The sequence below is a fragment of the Bombina bombina genome, chromosome 2, assembly GCF_027579735.1.
Source record: "Bombina bombina isolate aBomBom1 chromosome 2, aBomBom1.pri, whole genome shotgun sequence".
In the NCBI taxonomy this organism is placed as follows: domain Eukaryota; kingdom Metazoa; phylum Chordata; class Amphibia; order Anura; family Bombinatoridae; genus Bombina; species Bombina bombina.
Genome location: NC_069500.1, coordinates 1449212328 through 1449230980, shown reverse-complemented (window position 1 = coordinate 1449230980; position 18653 = coordinate 1449212328). Strand labels below are relative to the sequence as shown.

At 43.3% G+C, this 18653-nt stretch overlaps 1 protein-coding gene across 1 annotated transcript in view; it reads left to right on the top strand.

The window, feature by feature from the left end:
• Positions 1 to 15753, top strand: part of DOK1 (docking protein 1) — a 173079-nt gene extending 157326 nt beyond the window's left edge. Inside the window, exons 5-6 of the mRNA XM_053704417.1 lie at positions 5038 to 5210; positions 13457 to 15753. Coding sequence (XP_053560392.1) covers positions 5038 to 5210; positions 13457 to 14791 — 1508 coding nt within the window. The 3' untranslated portion in view covers positions 14792 to 15753. The remainder of the gene's footprint in view (positions 1 to 5037; positions 5211 to 13456) is intronic.
• Positions 15754 to 18653: the final 2900 nt, after the last annotated feature.

The following is an 18653-nucleotide window of genomic DNA, read 5'->3' as shown; positions in this document are numbered from 1 at the left end:
TGTGTTACCTCATGATATTGGTTAACATGGTGTAATGTTGTGTTACCTCATGATGTTGGTTAACATGGTGTAACGTTGTGTTACCTCATGATATTGGTTAACATGGTGTAATGTTGTGTTACCTCATGATGTTTGTTAACATGGTGTAATGTTGTGTTACCTCATGATGTTGGTTAACATGGTGTAATGTTGTGTTACCTCATGATGTTGGTTAACATGGTGTAATGTTGTGTTACCTCATGATGTTGGTTAACATGGTGAAACGTTGTGTTACCTCATGATATTGGTTAACATGGTGTAATGTTGTGTTACCTCATGATGTTGGTTAACATGGTGTAACGTTGTGTTACCTCATGATATTGGTTAACATGGTGTAATGTTGTGTTACCTCATGATGTTTGTTAACATGGTGTAATGTTGTGTTACCTCATGATGTTGGTTAACATGGTGTAATGTTGTGTTACCTCATGATGTTTGTTAACATGGTGTAACGTTGTGTTACCTCATGATATTGGTTAACATGGTGTAACACTGTGTTACCTCATGATGTTAACATGGTGTAACATTGTGTTACCTCATGATGTTGGTTAACATTGTGTAACGTTGTGTTACCTCATGATGTTGGTTAACATGGTGTAACGTTGTGTTACCTCATGATGTTGGTTAACATGGTGTAATGTTGTGTTACCTCATGATGTTGGTTAACATGGTGTAACGTTGTGTTACCTCATGATGTTGGTTAACATTGTGTAACGTTGTGTTACCTCATGATGTTGGTTAACATGGTGTAATGTTGTGTTACCTCATGATGTTGGTTAACATTGTGTAACGTTGTGTTACCTCATGATGTTGGTTAACATGGTGTAACGTTGTGTTACCTCATGATGTTGGTTAACATGGTGTAACGTTGTGTTACCTCATGATGTTGGTTAACATGGTGTAACGTTGTGTTACCTCATGATGTTGGTTAACATTGTGTAACGTTGTGTTACCTCATGATGTTGGTTAACATGGTGTAACATTGTGTTACCTCATGATATTGGTTAACATGGTGTAACGTTGTGTTACCTCATGATATTGGTTAACATGGTGTAACGTTGTGTTACCTCATGATGTTGGTTAACATGGTGTAACGTTGTGTTACCTCATGATATTGGTTAACATGGTGTAACGCTGTGTTACCTCATGATGTTGGTTAACATGGTGTAACGTTGTGTTACATCATGATGTTGGTTAACATGGTGTAACACTGTGTTACCTCATGATGTTGGTTAACATGGTGTAACGTTGTGTTACATCATGATGTTGGTTAACATGGTGTAACACTGTGTTACCTCATGATGTTGGTTAACATGGTGTAACGTTGTGTTACCTCATGATGTTAACATGGTGTAACATTGTGTTACCTCATGATGTTGGTTAACATGGTGTAACATTGTGTTACCTCATGATGTTGGTTAACATGGTGTAACGTTGTGTTACCTCATGATGTTGGTTAAAATGGTGTAACGTTGTGTTACCTCATGATGTTGGTTAAAATGGTGTAACGTTGTGCTACCTCATGATGTTGGTTAACATTGTGTAACGTTGTGTTACCTCATGATATTGGTTAACATGGTGTAACACTGTGTTACCTCATGATGTTAACATGGTATAACATTGTGTTACCTCATGATGTTGGTTAACATTGTGTAACGTTGTGTTACCTCATGATGTTGGTTAACATGGTGTAATGTTGTGTTACCTCATGATGTTGGTTAACATGGTGTAACGTTGTGTTACCTCATGATGTTGGTTAACATTGTGTAACGTTGTGTTACCTCATGATGTTGGTTAACATGGTGTAATGTTGTGTTACCTCATGATGTTGGTTAACATTGTGTAACATTGTGTTACCTCATGATGTTGGTTAACATTGTGTAACGTTGTGTTACCTCATGATGTTGGTTAACATGGTGTAACGTTGTGTTACCTCATGATGTTGGTTAACATGGTGTAACGTTGTGTTACCTCATGATGTTGGTTAACATTGTGTAACGTTGTGTTACCTCATGATGTTGGTTAACATGGTGTAACGTTGTGTTACCTCATGATATTGGTTAACATGGTGTAACGTTGTGTTACCTCATGATATTGGTTAACATGGTGTAATGTTGTGTTACCTCATGATGTTGGTTAACATGGTGTAACGTTGTGTTACCTCATGATATTGGTTAACATGGTGTAACGCTGTGTTACCTCATGATGTTGGTTAACATTGTGTAACATTGTGTTACATCATGATGTTGGTTAACATGGTGTAACACTGTGTTACCTCATGATGTTGGTTAACATGGTGTAACGTTGTGTTACATCATGATGTTGGTTAACATGGTGTAACACTGTGTTACCTCATGATGTTGGTTAACATGGTGTAACGTTGTGTTACCTCATGATGTTAACATGGTGTAACATTGTGTTACCTCATGATGTTGGTTAACATGGTGTAACATTGTGTTACCTCATGATGTTGGTTAACATGGTGTAACGTTGTGTTACCTCATGATGTTGGTTAACATGGTGTAACGTTGTGTTACCTCATGATGTTGGTTAACATGGTGTAACGTTGTGTTACCTCATGATGTTGGTTAACATGGTGTAACGTTGTGTTACCTCATGATGTTGGTTAACATGGTGTAACGTTGTGTTACCTCATGATATTGTTTAACATGGTGTAACACTGTGTTACCTCATGATGTTGGTTAACATGGCGTAACGCTGTGTTACCTCATGATGTTGGTTAACCCTTTAATGACGCATGTCGTACAGGGTACGTCGCACACAACCTGGTCTTTAAAGACCAGCGACGTACCCTGTACGACATAAGGGTTTAAAGCGCCTGGAAGCGATTCTGATCCTGATACCTTGTTTCCAAAACCGATGCAGAGAGAGCCACTCTGTAGCCCTCTCTGCACGAGTAGCGATGGGCCCGATCGTTGGTGGGTGGGAGCAGCTGCAGGGAGGCGGGTGGGCGGCCCATCGCTATCCGGTTCCTGAATGTGGAATGTGCACGCCGGGAGCATGCGGGGGGCCTGCAGGGAGCGCGCGCGATTGCACAACAACCGCTGCCACCAATGAATGAGTGAATGGGACACAGGGAGAGGGAGGGGGGGAAATAACACTCAAAAGGATCTGGGAGGAGGAGAGGGAGGAAGGTATTGATGGGGGGCAGCTACACTACAGAAAAAAAATTAATTACATAATTTTTTAAAAAAACAAACATTTTTGGGAGGCAAATTGGGTACTGGCAGACAGCTGCCAGTACCCAAGATGGCAGCAAATAGGTAGTGGGCAAGGGTTATAGAGCTGTTTGGGGGGGATCAGAGAGGTTGGGGGCTAAGGGGGGGGGGGTCCATCACAGCTAGACAGATATTAAAAAAAAAAAAAAAATTAATAAAAAAAAAAATCCTTTAATTTTAGTACTGGCAGACAATTGTGGGGTGGGGGAGGGAAGAGAGATGTTTGGGAGGGATCAGGGGGTGGGATGTGTCAGGTGGGAGGCTGATCTCTACACTAAAGCTAAAATTAACCCTGCAAGCTCCCTACAAGCTATCTAATTAACCCCTGCACTGCTAGGCATAATACACGTGTGATGCGCAGCAGCATTTAGTGGCCTTCTAATTACCAAAAAGCAACGCCAAAGCCATATATGTCTGCTATTGTAACGCTGTGTTATCTCATGATGTTGGTTAACATGGTGTAACGTTGTGTTACCTCATGTTGTTAACATGGTGTAACATTGTGTTACCTCATGATAGTGGCTAACATGGTGTAACACTGTGTTACCTCATGATGTTAGTTAACATGGTGTAACGCTGTGTAACCTAATGTTGTTGGTTAACATGGTGTAACGTTGTGTTACCTCATGATGTTGGTTACCATGGTGTAACGTTGTGTTACCTCATGATGTTGGTTACCATGGTGTAACACTGTGTTACCTCATGATGTTGGTTAACATGGTGTAACGTTGTGTTACCTCATGATGTTGGTTAACATGGTGTAACGTTGTGTTACCTCATGATGTTGATTAACATGGTGTAACGTTGTGTTACCTCATGATGTTGGTTAACATGGTGTAACACTGTGTTACCTCATGATGTTGGTTAACATGGTGTAACGTTGTGTTACCTCATGATGTTGGTTAACATGGTGTAACGTTGTGTTACCTCATGATGTTGGTTAACATGGTGTAACGTTGTGTTACCTCATGATGTTGGTTAACATGGTGTAACGTTGTGTTACCTCATGATGTTGGTTAACATGGTGAAACACTGTGTTACCTCATGATGTTGGTTAACAAGGTGTAACGTTGTGTTACCTCATGATGTTAACATGGTGTAACGTTGTGTTACCTCATGATGTTGGTTAACATGGTGTAACGTTGTGTTACCTCATGATGTTAACATGATGTAACGTTGTGTTACCTCATGATGTTGGTTAACATGGTGTAACGTTGTGTTACCTCATGATGTTGGTTAACATGGTGTAACGTTGTGTTACCTCATGATATTAACATGGTGTAACATTGTGTTACCTCATGATGTTAATTAACATGGTGTAACGCTGTGTAACCTAATGTTGTTGGTTAACATGGTGTAACGTTGTGTTACCTCATGATGTTGGTTAACATGGTGTATCGTGTTACCTCATGATGTTGCTTAACATGGTGTAATGGTGTGTTACCACATGATGTTGGTTAACATGGTGTAATGTTGTGTTACCACATGATGTTGGGAGAATGTGTCATAAAATGTGATATGGTAAACCTAATTAACGACAGTCATGTCTAAAATATCATTGGCTCCACATAAGACGCTGTATTAAATAAATAAAGATCTTTTTTAACCTTTAAATTGCTGCTGCATTCATTGTATTGTCTCATGGCTGCCACCTTTGTGCAGACATTTGTGTATCATCATATAAAGTGATGTTGCCTTTATGTTGTGTTATCTTGACATGGACATTTGTAGTTGACATAGTCTTGTGTCTCTTTTACAGCTAGTGAGTTCTGGGTCACTGTGCAGCGGACTGAAGCAGCAGAGCGGTGCTCTCTAAGAGGCTTATATATCCTATGCACAGATGTAGACTGTCTGATCTTAAAGGACTCAAATTCTAAGGAAATGCTATACTCCTGGCCCTACAAACTTCTTCGCAGATATGGACGAGACAAGGTAAGAGGTCAAATAAGGATTGTGAGGAAACATGGAAAAAATATAAAGTGAAAATAAGATGGCCGTAGTGCAAGACATCATGAGGCAGAAAAAAAATGCAGGTTCATGTCAGGCATAGATTAATGTTTAGAACAAGAGAATGGTGAGGACTAGGTTAGAGGGCCAGAAATGTTTTATCGCATGCTCATGCAAGAAGTGACAATGCAGGAGGAGGTGGTAGAGGAGAGGTGATGCAAGAGGTAGTTCAGGAGATGACACATGAGTGGTGATGCAGAATGTAGTGCAGGAGGTAATGCAGGAGCAGAAGATGCAGAATAGGATGCAGGAGGTGACACAGGAGGTGGTGATCTCAGATTCAATGCATGAAGTGGTGGTGTAGTAGGTGATCATGCTGAAGGTAATGCAAGTGGTGGTGATGGCGATGCAGGAGGTGGTGATACAGAACTTGATTGTGTAGGAGCAGAAGGATGTAGTGAAGCAGAAGGTGATAATTTAGGAGGTAATGCAGGAGGTGATGATTTTGGATTGAATGCAGGAGGTGGTGACACAGAAGGTGATCATGTAGGAGGTAATGCAGGAGGTGGTGATGCAGAAGGTGATCATATAGAAGGTAATGCAGTAGGTGGCGATGCAGAAGGTGATCATATAGGATGTCATGCAGGAGGAGTAGATAAAAGAGGAGATGATACAGTAGGTGATCATATAGGAGGTAATGCAGGGAGTGGTAGTACAGGAGGAGGAGATACAGGAGGTGATGATGTAGGAGGTAATGCAGGAGGGGATGATACAGTAGGTGATCATATAGGAGGTAATGCAGAAGGTGGTAGTGCAGGAGGTAGTGATGCAGAAGGTGATCATGTAGAAGGTAATGCAGGAGTGGTGATGCAGAAGGTGATCATATAGGAGGTAATGCAGTAGGTGGTGATGCAGAAGATGATCATGTAGAAGGTAATGCAGGAGGTGGTGATGCAGAAGATGATCATGTAGAAGGTAATGCAGGAGGTGGTGATGCAGAAGGTGATCATATAGGAGGTCATGCAGGAGGAGTAGATACAAGAGGAGATGATACAGTAGGTGATAATATAGGAGGTAATGCAGGGGGTGGTAGTACAGGAGAAGGAGATACAGGAGGTGACGATGTAGAAGGTGATCATGTAGGAGGTAATGCAGGAGGGGATGATACATTAGGTGATCATATAGGAGGTATTGCAGGAGGTGGTAGTGCAGAAGGTGATCATGTAAAATGTAATGCAGGAGTGGTTGATGCAGAAGGTGATCATATAGGAGGTAATGCAGGAGTTGGTAGTACAGGAGGAGGAGATACAGGAGGTGATGATGTAGAAGGTGATCATGTAGGAGGTAATGCAGGAGAGGATGATACAGTAGGTGATCATATAGGAGGTAATGCAGGGAGTGGTAGTACAGGAGGAGGAGATACAGAAAGTGATGATGTAGAAGGTGATCATGTAGGAGGTAATGCAGGAGGGGATGATACAGTAGGTGATCATGTAGGAGGTAATGCAGGAGGAGAAGATACAGGAGGTGATGATGCAGAAGGTGATCATGTAGGAGGTAATGTAGAATATGATCATATAAGAGGTAATGCAGGAGGAGAAGATACAGGAGGTGATGATGCAGAAGGTGATCATGTAGGAGCTAATGCAGGAGAGGATGATACAGTAGGTGATCATATAGGAGGTAATGCAGGGAGTGGTAGTACAGGAGGAGGAGATACAGGAGTTGATGATGCAGAAAGTGATCATATAGGAGGTAATGCAGGAGGTGGTAGTGTAGGAGGAGGTGATACAGGAGTTGATGATGCAGAAGGTGATCATGTAGGAGGTAATGCAGGAGAGGATGATACAGAAGGTGATCATATAGGAGGTAATGCAGGAGGTGGTAGTGTAGGAGGTGGTGATGCAGAAGGTGATCATGTAGGAGGTAATGTAGAATATGATCATATAGGAGGTCATGCAGGAGGAGAAGATACAGTAGGTGATCATATAGGAGGACATGCAGGAGGAGAAGATATAAGATGTGATGATGCAGAAGGTGATCATGTAGGAGCTAATGCAGGAGGGGAATGATACAGAAGGTGATCATATAAGAGGTAATGCAGGGGGTGGCGACGCAAAAGGTGATCATGTAGGAGGTAATGCAGGAGGTGGTGACGCAGAAGGTGATCATGTAGGAGGTAATGCAGGAGGGGATGATACAGTAGGTGATCATGTAGGAGGTAATGCAGGAGGGGATTATACAGTAGGTGATGATTTAGGAGGCAATGCAGAATGTGATGCAGAAGGTGATCATATAGAAGATAATGCAGGAGGTGGTGATCATATAGAAGGTAATGCAGTAGGTGGTGATGCAGAAGGTGATCATATAGAAGGTAATGCAGTAGGTGGTGATGCAGAAGGTGATCATATAGGAGGTCATGCAGGAGGAGTAGCTACAAGAGGAGATGATACAGTAGGTGATCATATAGGAGGTAATGCAGGGAGTGATAGTACAGGAGGAGGAGGAGATACAGGAGGTGATGATGTAGAAGGTGATCGTGTAGGAGGTAATGCAGGAGGGGATGATACAATAGGTGATCATATAGGAGGTAATGCAGGAGGAGAAGATACAGGAGGTGATGATGCAGATGGTAATCATGTAGGAGGTAATGTAGGAGGGGATGATACAGTAGGTGATCATATAGGAGGTAATGCAGGAGGAGAAGATACAGGAGGTGATGATGCAGAAGGTGATCATGTAGGAGGTAATGCAGGAGAAGATGATACAGAAGGTGATCATATAGGAGGTAACGCAGGAGGAGGTAATGCAGGAGGTGGTAGTGTAGGAGGGGGTGATGCAGAAGGTGATCATGTAGGAGGTAATGTAGAATATGATCATATAGGAGGTCATGCAGGAGGAGATGATACAGGAGGAGATGATACAGTAGGTGATCATATAGGAGGACATGCAGGAGGAGAAGATAGAAAGACGTGATGATACAGAAGGTGATCATGTAGGAGTTAATGCAGGAGGGGATGATACAGTAGGTGATCATATAAGGTAATACAGGGGGTGGGGACGCAAAAGGTGATCATGTAGGAGATAATGCAGGAGGGGATGATACAGTAGGTGATCATATAGGAGGTAATGCAGGAGGGGATGATAAAACAGGTGATGATTTAGGAGGTAATGTAGAATGTGATGCAGGAGGTGGTGATTTAGGAGGTATTGCAAAATGTGATGCAGGAGGTGGTGATTTAGGAGGCGATGCAGGAGGTGGTGATTTAGGAGGTACTGCAGAATGTGATGCAGATGGTGGTGATTTAGGAGGTAATGCAGAATGTGATGCAGGAGGTGGTGATTTAGGAGGTAATGCAGAATGTGATGCAGGAGGTGGTGATTTAGGAGGTAATGCAGAATGTGATGCAAGAGGTGGTGATTTAGGAGGTAATGCAGAATGTGATGAAGGAGGTGGTGATTTAGGAGGTAATGCAGAATGTGATGCAGGAGGTGGTGATTTAGGAGGTAATGCAGGAGGGGATGATACAGCAGGTGGTGATTTAGGAGGTATTGCAGAATGTGATGCAGGAGATGGTGATTTAGGAGGCAATGCAGAATGTGATGCAGGAGGTGGTGATTTAGGAGGTAATGCAGGAGGTGATGATTTAGGAGGTTATGCAGAATGTGATGCAGGAGGTGGTGATTTATGAGGTAATGCAGAATGTGATGCAGGAGGTGGTGATTTACGAGGTAATGCAGAATGTGATGCAGGAGGTGTTGATTTAGGAGGTAATGCAGAATGTGATTTAGGAGGTGGTGATTTAGGAGGTAATGCAGAATGTGATGCAGGAGGTGATGATTTAGGAGGTAATGCAGAATGTGATGCAGGAGGTGGTGATTTAGGAGGTAATGCAGAATGTGATGCAGGAGGTGGTGATTTAGGAAGTCTTGCAGAATGTGGTGCAGGAGGTGGTGATTTAGGAGGTAATGCAGAATGTGATGCAGGAGGTGGTGATTTAGGAAGTCTTGCAGAATGTGATGCAGGAGGTGGTGATTTAGGAGGTAATGCAGAATGTGATGCAGGAGGTGGTGATTTAGGAAGTATTGCAGAATGTGATGCAGGAGGTGGTGATTTAGGAGGTATTGCAGAATGTGATGCAGGAGGTGGTGATTTAGGAGGTAATGCAAAATGTGATGCAGGAGGTGGTGATTTAGGAAGTCTTGCAGAATGTGATGCAGGAGGTGGTGATTTAGGAGGTATAGCAGAATGTGATTCAGGAGGCAGTGATTTAGGAGGTATTGCAGAATGTGATGCAGGAGGTGGTGATTTAGAATTAGGAGGTAATGCAGAATGGGATGATTTAGGAGGTAATGCAGAATGTGATAGAGGAGGTGGTGATTTAGGAGGTAATGCAGAATGTGATGCAGGAGGTGGTGATTTAGGAGGTAATGCAGAATATGATGCAGGTGGTGGTGATTTAGGAGATAATACATAATGTGCAGCAGGAGGTGGTGATTTAGGAGGTATTGCAGAATGTGATGCAGGAGGTGGTGATTTAGGAGGTATTGCAGAATGTGATGCTGGAGGTGGTGATTTAGGAGGTATTGCAGAATGTGATGCAGGAGGTGGTGATTTAGAATTAGGAGGTAATGCAGAATGGGATGATTTAGGAGGTAATGCAGAATGTGATAGAGGAGGTGGTGATTTAGGAGGTAATGCAGAAAATGATGCAGGTGGTGGTGATTTAGGAGATAATACAGAATGTGCAGCAGGAGGTGGTGATTTAGGAGGTATTGCAGAATGTGATGCAGGAGGTGGTGATTTAGGAGGTATTGCAGAATGTGATGCAGGAGGTGGTGATTTAGGAGGTATTGCAGAATGTGATGCTGGAGGTGGTGATTTAGGAAGTAATGCAGAATGTGATGCAGGAGGTGGTGATTTAGGAGGCAATGTAGAATGTGATGCAGGAGGTTGTGATTTAGAATTAGGAGGTAATGCAGAATGTGATGAAGGAGGTGGTGATTTAGCCGGTAATGCAGAATGTGATGCAGGAGGTGGTGATTTAGGAAGTCTTGCAGAATGTGATGCAGGAGGTGGTGATTTAGGAGATAATACAGAATGTGCAGCAGGAGGTGGTGATTTAGGAGGTATTGCAGAATGTGATGCTGGAGGTGGTGATTTAGGAAGTATTGCAGAATGTGATGCAGGAGGTGGTAATTTAGGAGGCAATGTAGAATGTGATGCAAGAGGTTGTGATTTAGAATTAGGAGGTAATGCAGAATGTTATGAAGGAGGTGGTGATTTAGGAGGTAATGCAGAATGTGATGCAGGAGGTGGTGATTTAGGAGGTAATGCAGAATATGATGCAGGTGGTGGTGATTTAGGAGATAATGCAGAATGTGCAGCAGGAGGTGGTGATTTAGGAGGTATTGCAGAATGTGATGCAGGAGGTGGTGATTTAGGAGGTATTGCAGAATGTGATGCTGGAGGTGGTGATTTAGGAGGTATTGCAGAATGTGATGCAGGAGGTGGTAATTTAGGAGGCAATGTAGAATGTGATGCAGGAGGTTGTGATTTAGGAGGTAATGCAGAATGTGATGAAGGAGGTGGTGATTTAGGAGGTAATGCAGAATGTGGTGTGATGATTTAGGAGGTAATGCAGAATGTGATGCAGGAGGTGATGATTTAGGAGGTTATACAGAATGTGATGCAGGAGGTGGTGATTTAGGAGGTTATGCAGAATGTGATGCAGGAGGTGGTGATTTAGGAGGTAATGCAGAATGTGATGCAGGAGGTGGTGATTTAGGAGGTTATGCAGAATGTGATGCAGGAGGTGGTGATTTAGGAGGTTATGCAGAATGTGATGCAGGAGGTGGTGATTTAGGAGGTAATGCAGAATGTGATGCAGGAGGTGGTGATTTAGGAGGTAATGCAGAATGTGATGCAGGAGGTGGGGATTTAGGAGATAATGCAGAATGTGCAGCAGGAGGTGGTGATTTAGGAGGTATTGCAGAATGTGATGCAGGAGGTGGTGATTTAGGAGGTAATGCAGAATGTGATGCAGGAGGTGATGATTTAGGAGGTAATGCAGAATGTGATGCAGGAGGTGGTGATTTAGGAGGTAATGCAGAATTTGATGCAGGAGGTGGTGATTTAGGAGGTAATGCAGAATGTGATGCAGGAGGTGGTGATTTAGGAGATAATGCAGAATGTGCAGCAGGAGGTGGTGATTTAGGAGGTATTGCAGAATGTGATGCAGGAGGTGGTGATTTAGGAGGTAATGCAGATGTGATGCAGGAGGTGGTGATTTAGGAGGTATTGCAGGAGGTGGTGATTTAGGAGGTATTGCAGAATGTGATGCAGGAGGTGGTAATTTAGGAGGCAATGCAGAATGTGATGCAGGAGGTTGTGATTTAGGAGGTAATGCAGAATGTGATGCAGGAGGTGGTGATTTAGGAGGTAATGTAGAATGTGATGCAGGAGGTTGTGATTTAGAATTAGGAGGTAATGCAGAATGTTATGAAGGAGGTGGTGATTTAGGAGGTAATGCAGAATGTGATGCAGGAGGTGGTAATTTAGGAGGTAATGCAGAATATGATGCAGGTGGTGGTGATTTAGGAGATAATGCAGAATGTGCAGCAGGAGGTGGTGATTTAGGAGGTATTGCAGAATGTGATGCAGGAGGTGGTGATTTAGGAGGTATTGCAGAATGTGATGCTGGAGGTGGTGATTTAGGAGGTATTGCAGAATGTGATGCAGGAGGTGGTAATTTATGAGGCAATGTAGAATGTGATGCAGGAAGTGTTGATTTAGAATTAGGAGGTAATGCAGAATGTGATGCAGGAGGTGGTGATTTAGGAGGTATTGCAGAATGTGATGCAGGAGGTGGTGATTTAGGAGGTAATGCAGAATGTGATGCAGGAGGTGGTGATTTAGGAGGTAATGCAGAATGTGATGTGTGATGATTTAGGAGGTAATGCAGAATGTGATGCAGGAGGTGGTGATTTAGGAGGTTATGCAGAATGTGATGCAGGAGGTGGTGATTTAGGAGGTAATGCAGAATGTGATGCAGGAGGTGGTGATTTAGGAGGTTATACAGAATGTGATGCAGGAGGTGGTGATTTAGGAGGTTATGCAGAATGTGATGCAGGAGGTGGTGATTTAGGAGGTAATGCAGATTGTGATGCAGGAGGTGGTGATTTAGGAGGTAATGCAGAATGTGATGCAGGAGGTGGTGATTTAGGAGATAATGCAGAATGTGCAGCAGGAGGTGGTGATTTAGGAGGTATTGCAAAATGTGATGCAGGAGGTGGTGATTTAGGAGGTAATGCAGATGTGATGCAGGAGGTGGTGATTTAGGAGCTATTGCAGGAGGTGGTGATTTAGGAGGTATTGCAGAATGTGATGCAGGAGGTGGTAATTTAGGAGGCAATGCAGAATGTGATGCAGGAGGTTGTGATTTAGGAGGTAATGCAGAATGTGATGAAGGAGGTGGTGATTTAGAATTAGGAGGTAATGCAGAAAGTGATGAAGGAGGTGGTGATTTAGGAGGTAATGCAGAATGTGATGAAGGAGGTGGCGATTTAGGAGGTAATGCAGAATGTGATGAAGGAGGTGGTGATTTAGGAGGTAATGCAAGAGATGGTGATGCAAAAGGTGGTGCAAAGGACAATTCTGAAGGAGATGATGCAGAAAATTATGCAAGGGGTAGTGACGTAGGAGCTAATGCATGAGGTGATGGTGCAGGAGGCAATGCAGAATGTGATGCAGATGAAATTGCAGCAGATGGTGCAGTTGTTGGTTATGTAGGAGGTAATGAAAGAGGTGCTTCCATATCAGAGGCTTAGGTAATATGATACCAATTTAAGGGGCTAGAGAGATAAGGGAGAAGATGGAAAGTGATAAGAAAGACAGGTGGGAGGTATGAAATAGCGTATTAATTATGTAAGCAGAAAAGACAAGGAATGATGAGAGCGAAGGTAAGGATAATTCCAAGGTGGAGGAACAGATAAATGGAAACCTATAATTAGACCATATGGGTTGTAGGACAAGATTCCTTATAGCAAAGGAACTAAATGTAACATAAAAAGGTGTGGAGAATGTCATAATGATATAGCAGGAGTCTAATTGGAGAATGCAGATGATCATTTTTACACTCTCTCTACCCTGCTGCATACTTTCTCATTATTTTTAGGTTTCATCAAAATGTTATCTCAGTTACCCCTTTGTCTTCTGTTCCTATTTCCAGGTAATGTTTTCTTTTGAGGCTGGCAGAAGATGCTCCTCAGGCGCAGGAAATTTCACTTTTGAGACCTCTCAAGGCCATGAAATCTTTCAGAGGGTAGAAACTTCTATAAGAGCCCATCAGGGTCCAGAAAATCGTTTAAGTTGCCCAGCCCTGGATACTGAATACCCTACAGACATTGCACAAGTTCTTGAACCTGCTGATTTTGAGGTCCATGTCAAAAGTGGGGCTATAAGAAAAGAGACAGAGGAGAAGCCTCTCAAAAGTCGAAATCTCCCTAACCTCCATTTGACTAAACCTACTCCACCTCAGCATTTTCGTGACCCCTCGGTTCATGGTGTGAAGCCTGTTAACTCGAGCACTCCACCCCGCTCCCCAAATTCCCGCTCCCCAAGTCACAATTCAGGGGGTATTTCTGAGCACCTTCTGGGAGTATATTCTGAGCCCAAGGATTCCATTAAGGGAACACAATATCATTTTGATCCTCTCTATTCTGACCCTGTAGACAGTGTGGCTGCTATAGGTGTGAAAGATCAGAGGTCAAAAATAAATACCAGTGGCATTTATTCAGATCTCTATGAGCAAGTTGGTTTAGAGGTTGTAGGAAGTGGAACCACAAAGAAACTTCAAGGATACATAGGACCAGGCCAAGCCACTGAGGAGCATATCTATGATGAGCCAGAGGGGATAGCACCATCTTCAGAGCCCCCACAGTTATACTCAGAGGTGCGCATGGAAGGAGGTGCCTGGAGAAGACAAGCTAATGATGAGAAGCTTGCCTATGAGTACCCTTACAACACAAGCACAGATGACTATTCTGTACCAAATTCCCAATTCCAACGCAATCAGCCTCGTGGAAGAGTACCTGGCCCAAAACCTGTGCCAGCACCGAAACCACAGGGAATTGTTAAACCCAAACCTCAGGTCAAAGATAAGGACTCTGAGGTAACCTCCAACAGCAACAACAATAACAGCAGCATAGATGTAATGTACAGCACAATCCAGAAACCTGGTCAGTCTGTCAGGCCAGATAAATTAATCTCTCCACCTGTGCCATCACTAACTCTTCCATCTAAGTCATTACCATCAACAGAAAAGTCTTCATCATCCAAACCTCTTCCATCCAAACCACTGACAGTGCCAATCTTGCCACATCCAGCCAAACCCTTACCAATGCCACCAGCTTTTGTAAAACTGCATACCGGAGTCCCTTCTACTACTGTGCTACACACTTCAAGTGTCTCCCAGCTCAGTCAATCTCCTGTTTTTTCAGAGATAGAGCTCTCAGTTGACAGTAGTCGCACCACATCAGTTTATGAGGATATGGGGGTGCTCTGATGTCATCCCATTCTGATTCTTACGGTTTAATTATATCTGTTATCTGGTGGTGCCACACAATGAGTGTGTATGCCTATGCAATATCTCGCCATACTTACTAACAGTCAGAGGACTTGCTGCTCGCAAAGGACATTAAAGGATTCATGTACTGACAAGCTGCAATACCTCTTTAGGATCCATTCATGTCATAATAAGGTGCAGAAACCCTTTAGGATCCATGCATGCACTTCCAAGCTGCAATACCCCTTTAGAATCCATTCATGTCATGACAAGCTGCAATACCCCTTTAGGATCCATTCATGTACTGCCAAGCTGCAATACCCCTTTAGAATCCATTCATGTCATGACAAGCTGCAATACCCCTTTAGGATCCATTCATGTACTGCCAAGCTGCAATACCCCTTTAGGATCCATTCATGTCATGATAAGGTGCAGAAACCTTTTAGGATCCATTCATGTCATGACAAGCTGCAATACCCCTTTAGGATCCATTCATGTACTGCCAAGCTGCAATACCCCTTTATGATCCATTCATGTCATGATAAGCTGCAATACCCCTTTAGGATCCATTCATGTACTGCCAAGCTGCAATACCCCTTTAGGATCCATTCATGTCATGATAAGCTGCAGAACCCCTTTAGGATCCATTCATGTCATGATACAGTGCAGAACCCCTTTAGGATCCATTCATGTCATGATAAGCTGCAGAACCCCTTTAGGATCCATTTATGTCATGATAAGCTGCAGAACCCCTTTAGGATCCATTCATGTCATGATACAGTGCAGAGCCCCTTTAGGATCCATTCATGTCATGATACAGTGCAGAACCCATTTAGGATCCATTTATGTCATGATAAGCTGCAGAACCCCTTTAGGATCCATTCATGTCATGATACAGCGCAGAACCCATTTAGGATCGATTGATGTCATGATACAGTGCAGAACCCCTTTAGGATCCATTCATGTCATGATACAGCGCAGAACCCCTTTAGGATCCATTCATGTCATGATACAGCGCAGTGCCCCTTTAGGATCCATTCATGTCATGATACAGTGCAGAACCCCTTTAGGATCCATTCATGTCATGATAAGCTGCAGAACCCCTTTAGGATCCATTCATGTCATGATAAGGTGCAGAACCCCTTTAGGATCCATTCATGTCATGATACAGCGCAGAACCCCTTTAGGATCCATTCATGTCATGATAAGCTGCAGAACCCCTTTAGGATCCATTCATGTCATGATACAGTGCAGAACCCCTTTAGGATCCATTCATGTAATGATACAGTGCAAAACCCATTTAGGATCCATTTATGTCATGATAAGCTGCAGAACCCCTTTAGGATCCATTCATGTCATGATACAGCGCAGAACCCATTTAGGATCGATTTATGTCATGATACAGTGCAGAACCCCTTTAGGATCCATTCATGTCATGATACAGCGCAGAACCCCTTTAGGATCCATTCATGTCATGATACAGCGCAGAGCCCCTTTAGGATCCATTCATGTCATGATACAGTGCAGAACCCCTTTAGGATCCATTCATGTCATGATAAGCTGCAGAACCCCTTTAGGATCCATTCATGTCATGATAAGGTGCAGAACCCCTTTAGGATCCATTCATGTCATGATACAGCGCAGAACCCCTTTAGGATCCATTCATGTCATGATAAGCTGCAGAACCCCTTTAGGATCCATTCATGTCATGATACAGTGCAGAACCCCTTTAGGATCCATTCATGTCATGATACAGTGCAGAGCCCCTTTAGGATCCATTCATGTCATGATACAGCGCAGAGCCCCTTTAGGATCCATTTATGTCATGATACAGCGCAGAACCCATTTAGGATCCATTCATGTCATGATACAGCGCAGAGCCCCTTTAGGATCCATTCATGTCATGATACAGCGCAGAACCCCTTTAGGATCCACTCATGTCATGATAAGCTGCAGAACCCCTTTAGGATCCATTCATGTCATGATACAGCGCAGAACCCCTTTAGGATCCATTCATGTCATGATAAGCTGCAGAACCCCTTTAGGATCCATTTATGTCATGATACAGTGCAGGACCCCTTTAGGATCTATTCATGTCATGATACAGCGCAGAACCCCTTTAGGATCCATTCATGTCATGATACAGCGCAGAACCCATTTAGGATCCATTCATGTCATGATACAGCGCAGAGCCCCTTTAGGATCCATTCATGTCATGATACAGCGCAGAACCCCTTTAGGATCCATTCATGTCATGATAAGCTGCAGAACCCCTTTACGATCCATTTATGTCATGATACAGCGCAGAACCCCTTTAGGATCCATTTATGTCATGATACAGCGCAGAGCCCCTTTAGGATCCATTCATGTCATGATACAGCGCAGAGCCCCTTTAGGATCCATTTATGTCATGATACAGCGCAGAGCCCCTTTAGGATCCATTTATGTCATGATACAGCGTAGAACCCCTTTAGGATCCATTCATGTCATGATACAGTGCAGAACCCCTTTAGGATCCATTCATGTCATGATAAGCTGCAGAACCCCTTTAGGATCCATTTATGTCATGATACAGCGCAGAGCCCCTTTAGGATCCATTTATGTCATGATACAGCGCAGAACCCCTTTAGGATCCATTTATGTCATGATACAGCGTAGAACCCCTTTAGGATCCATTTATGTCATGATAAGCTGCAGAACCCCTTTAGGATCCATTTATGTCATGATACAGCGCAGAGCCCCTTTAGGATCCATTTATGTCATGATACAGTGCAGAACCCCTTTAGGATCCATTCATGTCATGATAAGCTGCAGAACCCCTTTAGGATCCATTTATGTCATGACACAGCGCAGAGCCCCTTTAGGATCCATTTATGTCATGATACAGCGCAGAACCCCTTTAGGATCCATTCATGTCATGATACAGCGCAGAACCCCTTTAGGATCCATTTATGTCATGATACAGCGCAGAACCCCTTTAGGATCCATTTATGTCATGATACAGCGCAGAGCCCCTTTAGGATCCATTTATGTCATGATACAGTGCAGGACCCCTTTAGGATCCATTTATGTCATGATACAGTGCAGGACCCCTTTAGGATCTATTCATGTCATGATACAGTGCAGAGCCCCTTTAGGATCCATTTATGTCATGATACAGCGCAGAGCCCCTTTAGGATCCATTCATGTCATGATACAGCGCAGAGCCCCTTTAGGATCCATTCATGTCATGATACAGCGCAGAGCCCCTTTAGGATCCATTCATGTCATGATACAGTGCAGAACCCCTTTAGGATCCATTCATGTCATGATACAGTGCATAACCCCTTTAGGATCCATTCATGTCATGATACAGCGCAGAGCCCCTTTAGGATCCATTCATGTCATGATACAGCGCAGAGCCCCTTTAGGATCCATTTATGTCATGATACAGCGCAGAGCCCCTTTAGGATCCATTCATGTCATGATAAGGTGCAGAACCCCTTTAGGATCCATTCATGTCATGATACAGTGCAGAGCCCCTTTAGGATCCATTCATGTCATGATACAGTGCATAACCCCTTTAGGATCCATTCATGTCATGATAAGGTGCAGAACCCCTTTAGGATCCATTCATGTCATGATACAGTGCAGAGCCCCTTTAGGATCCATTCATGTCATGATACAGTGCATAACCCCTTTAGGATCCATTCATGTCATGATAAGGTGCAGAACCCCTTTAGGATCCATTCATGTCATGATAAGGTGCAGAACCCCTTTAGGATCCATTCATGTCATGATACAGCGCAGAGCCCCTTTAGGATCTGGCGGATTCCTCGCTGTGCAGCTCTCTTTGTCTGGGATTCACTATTTACAGGAGACC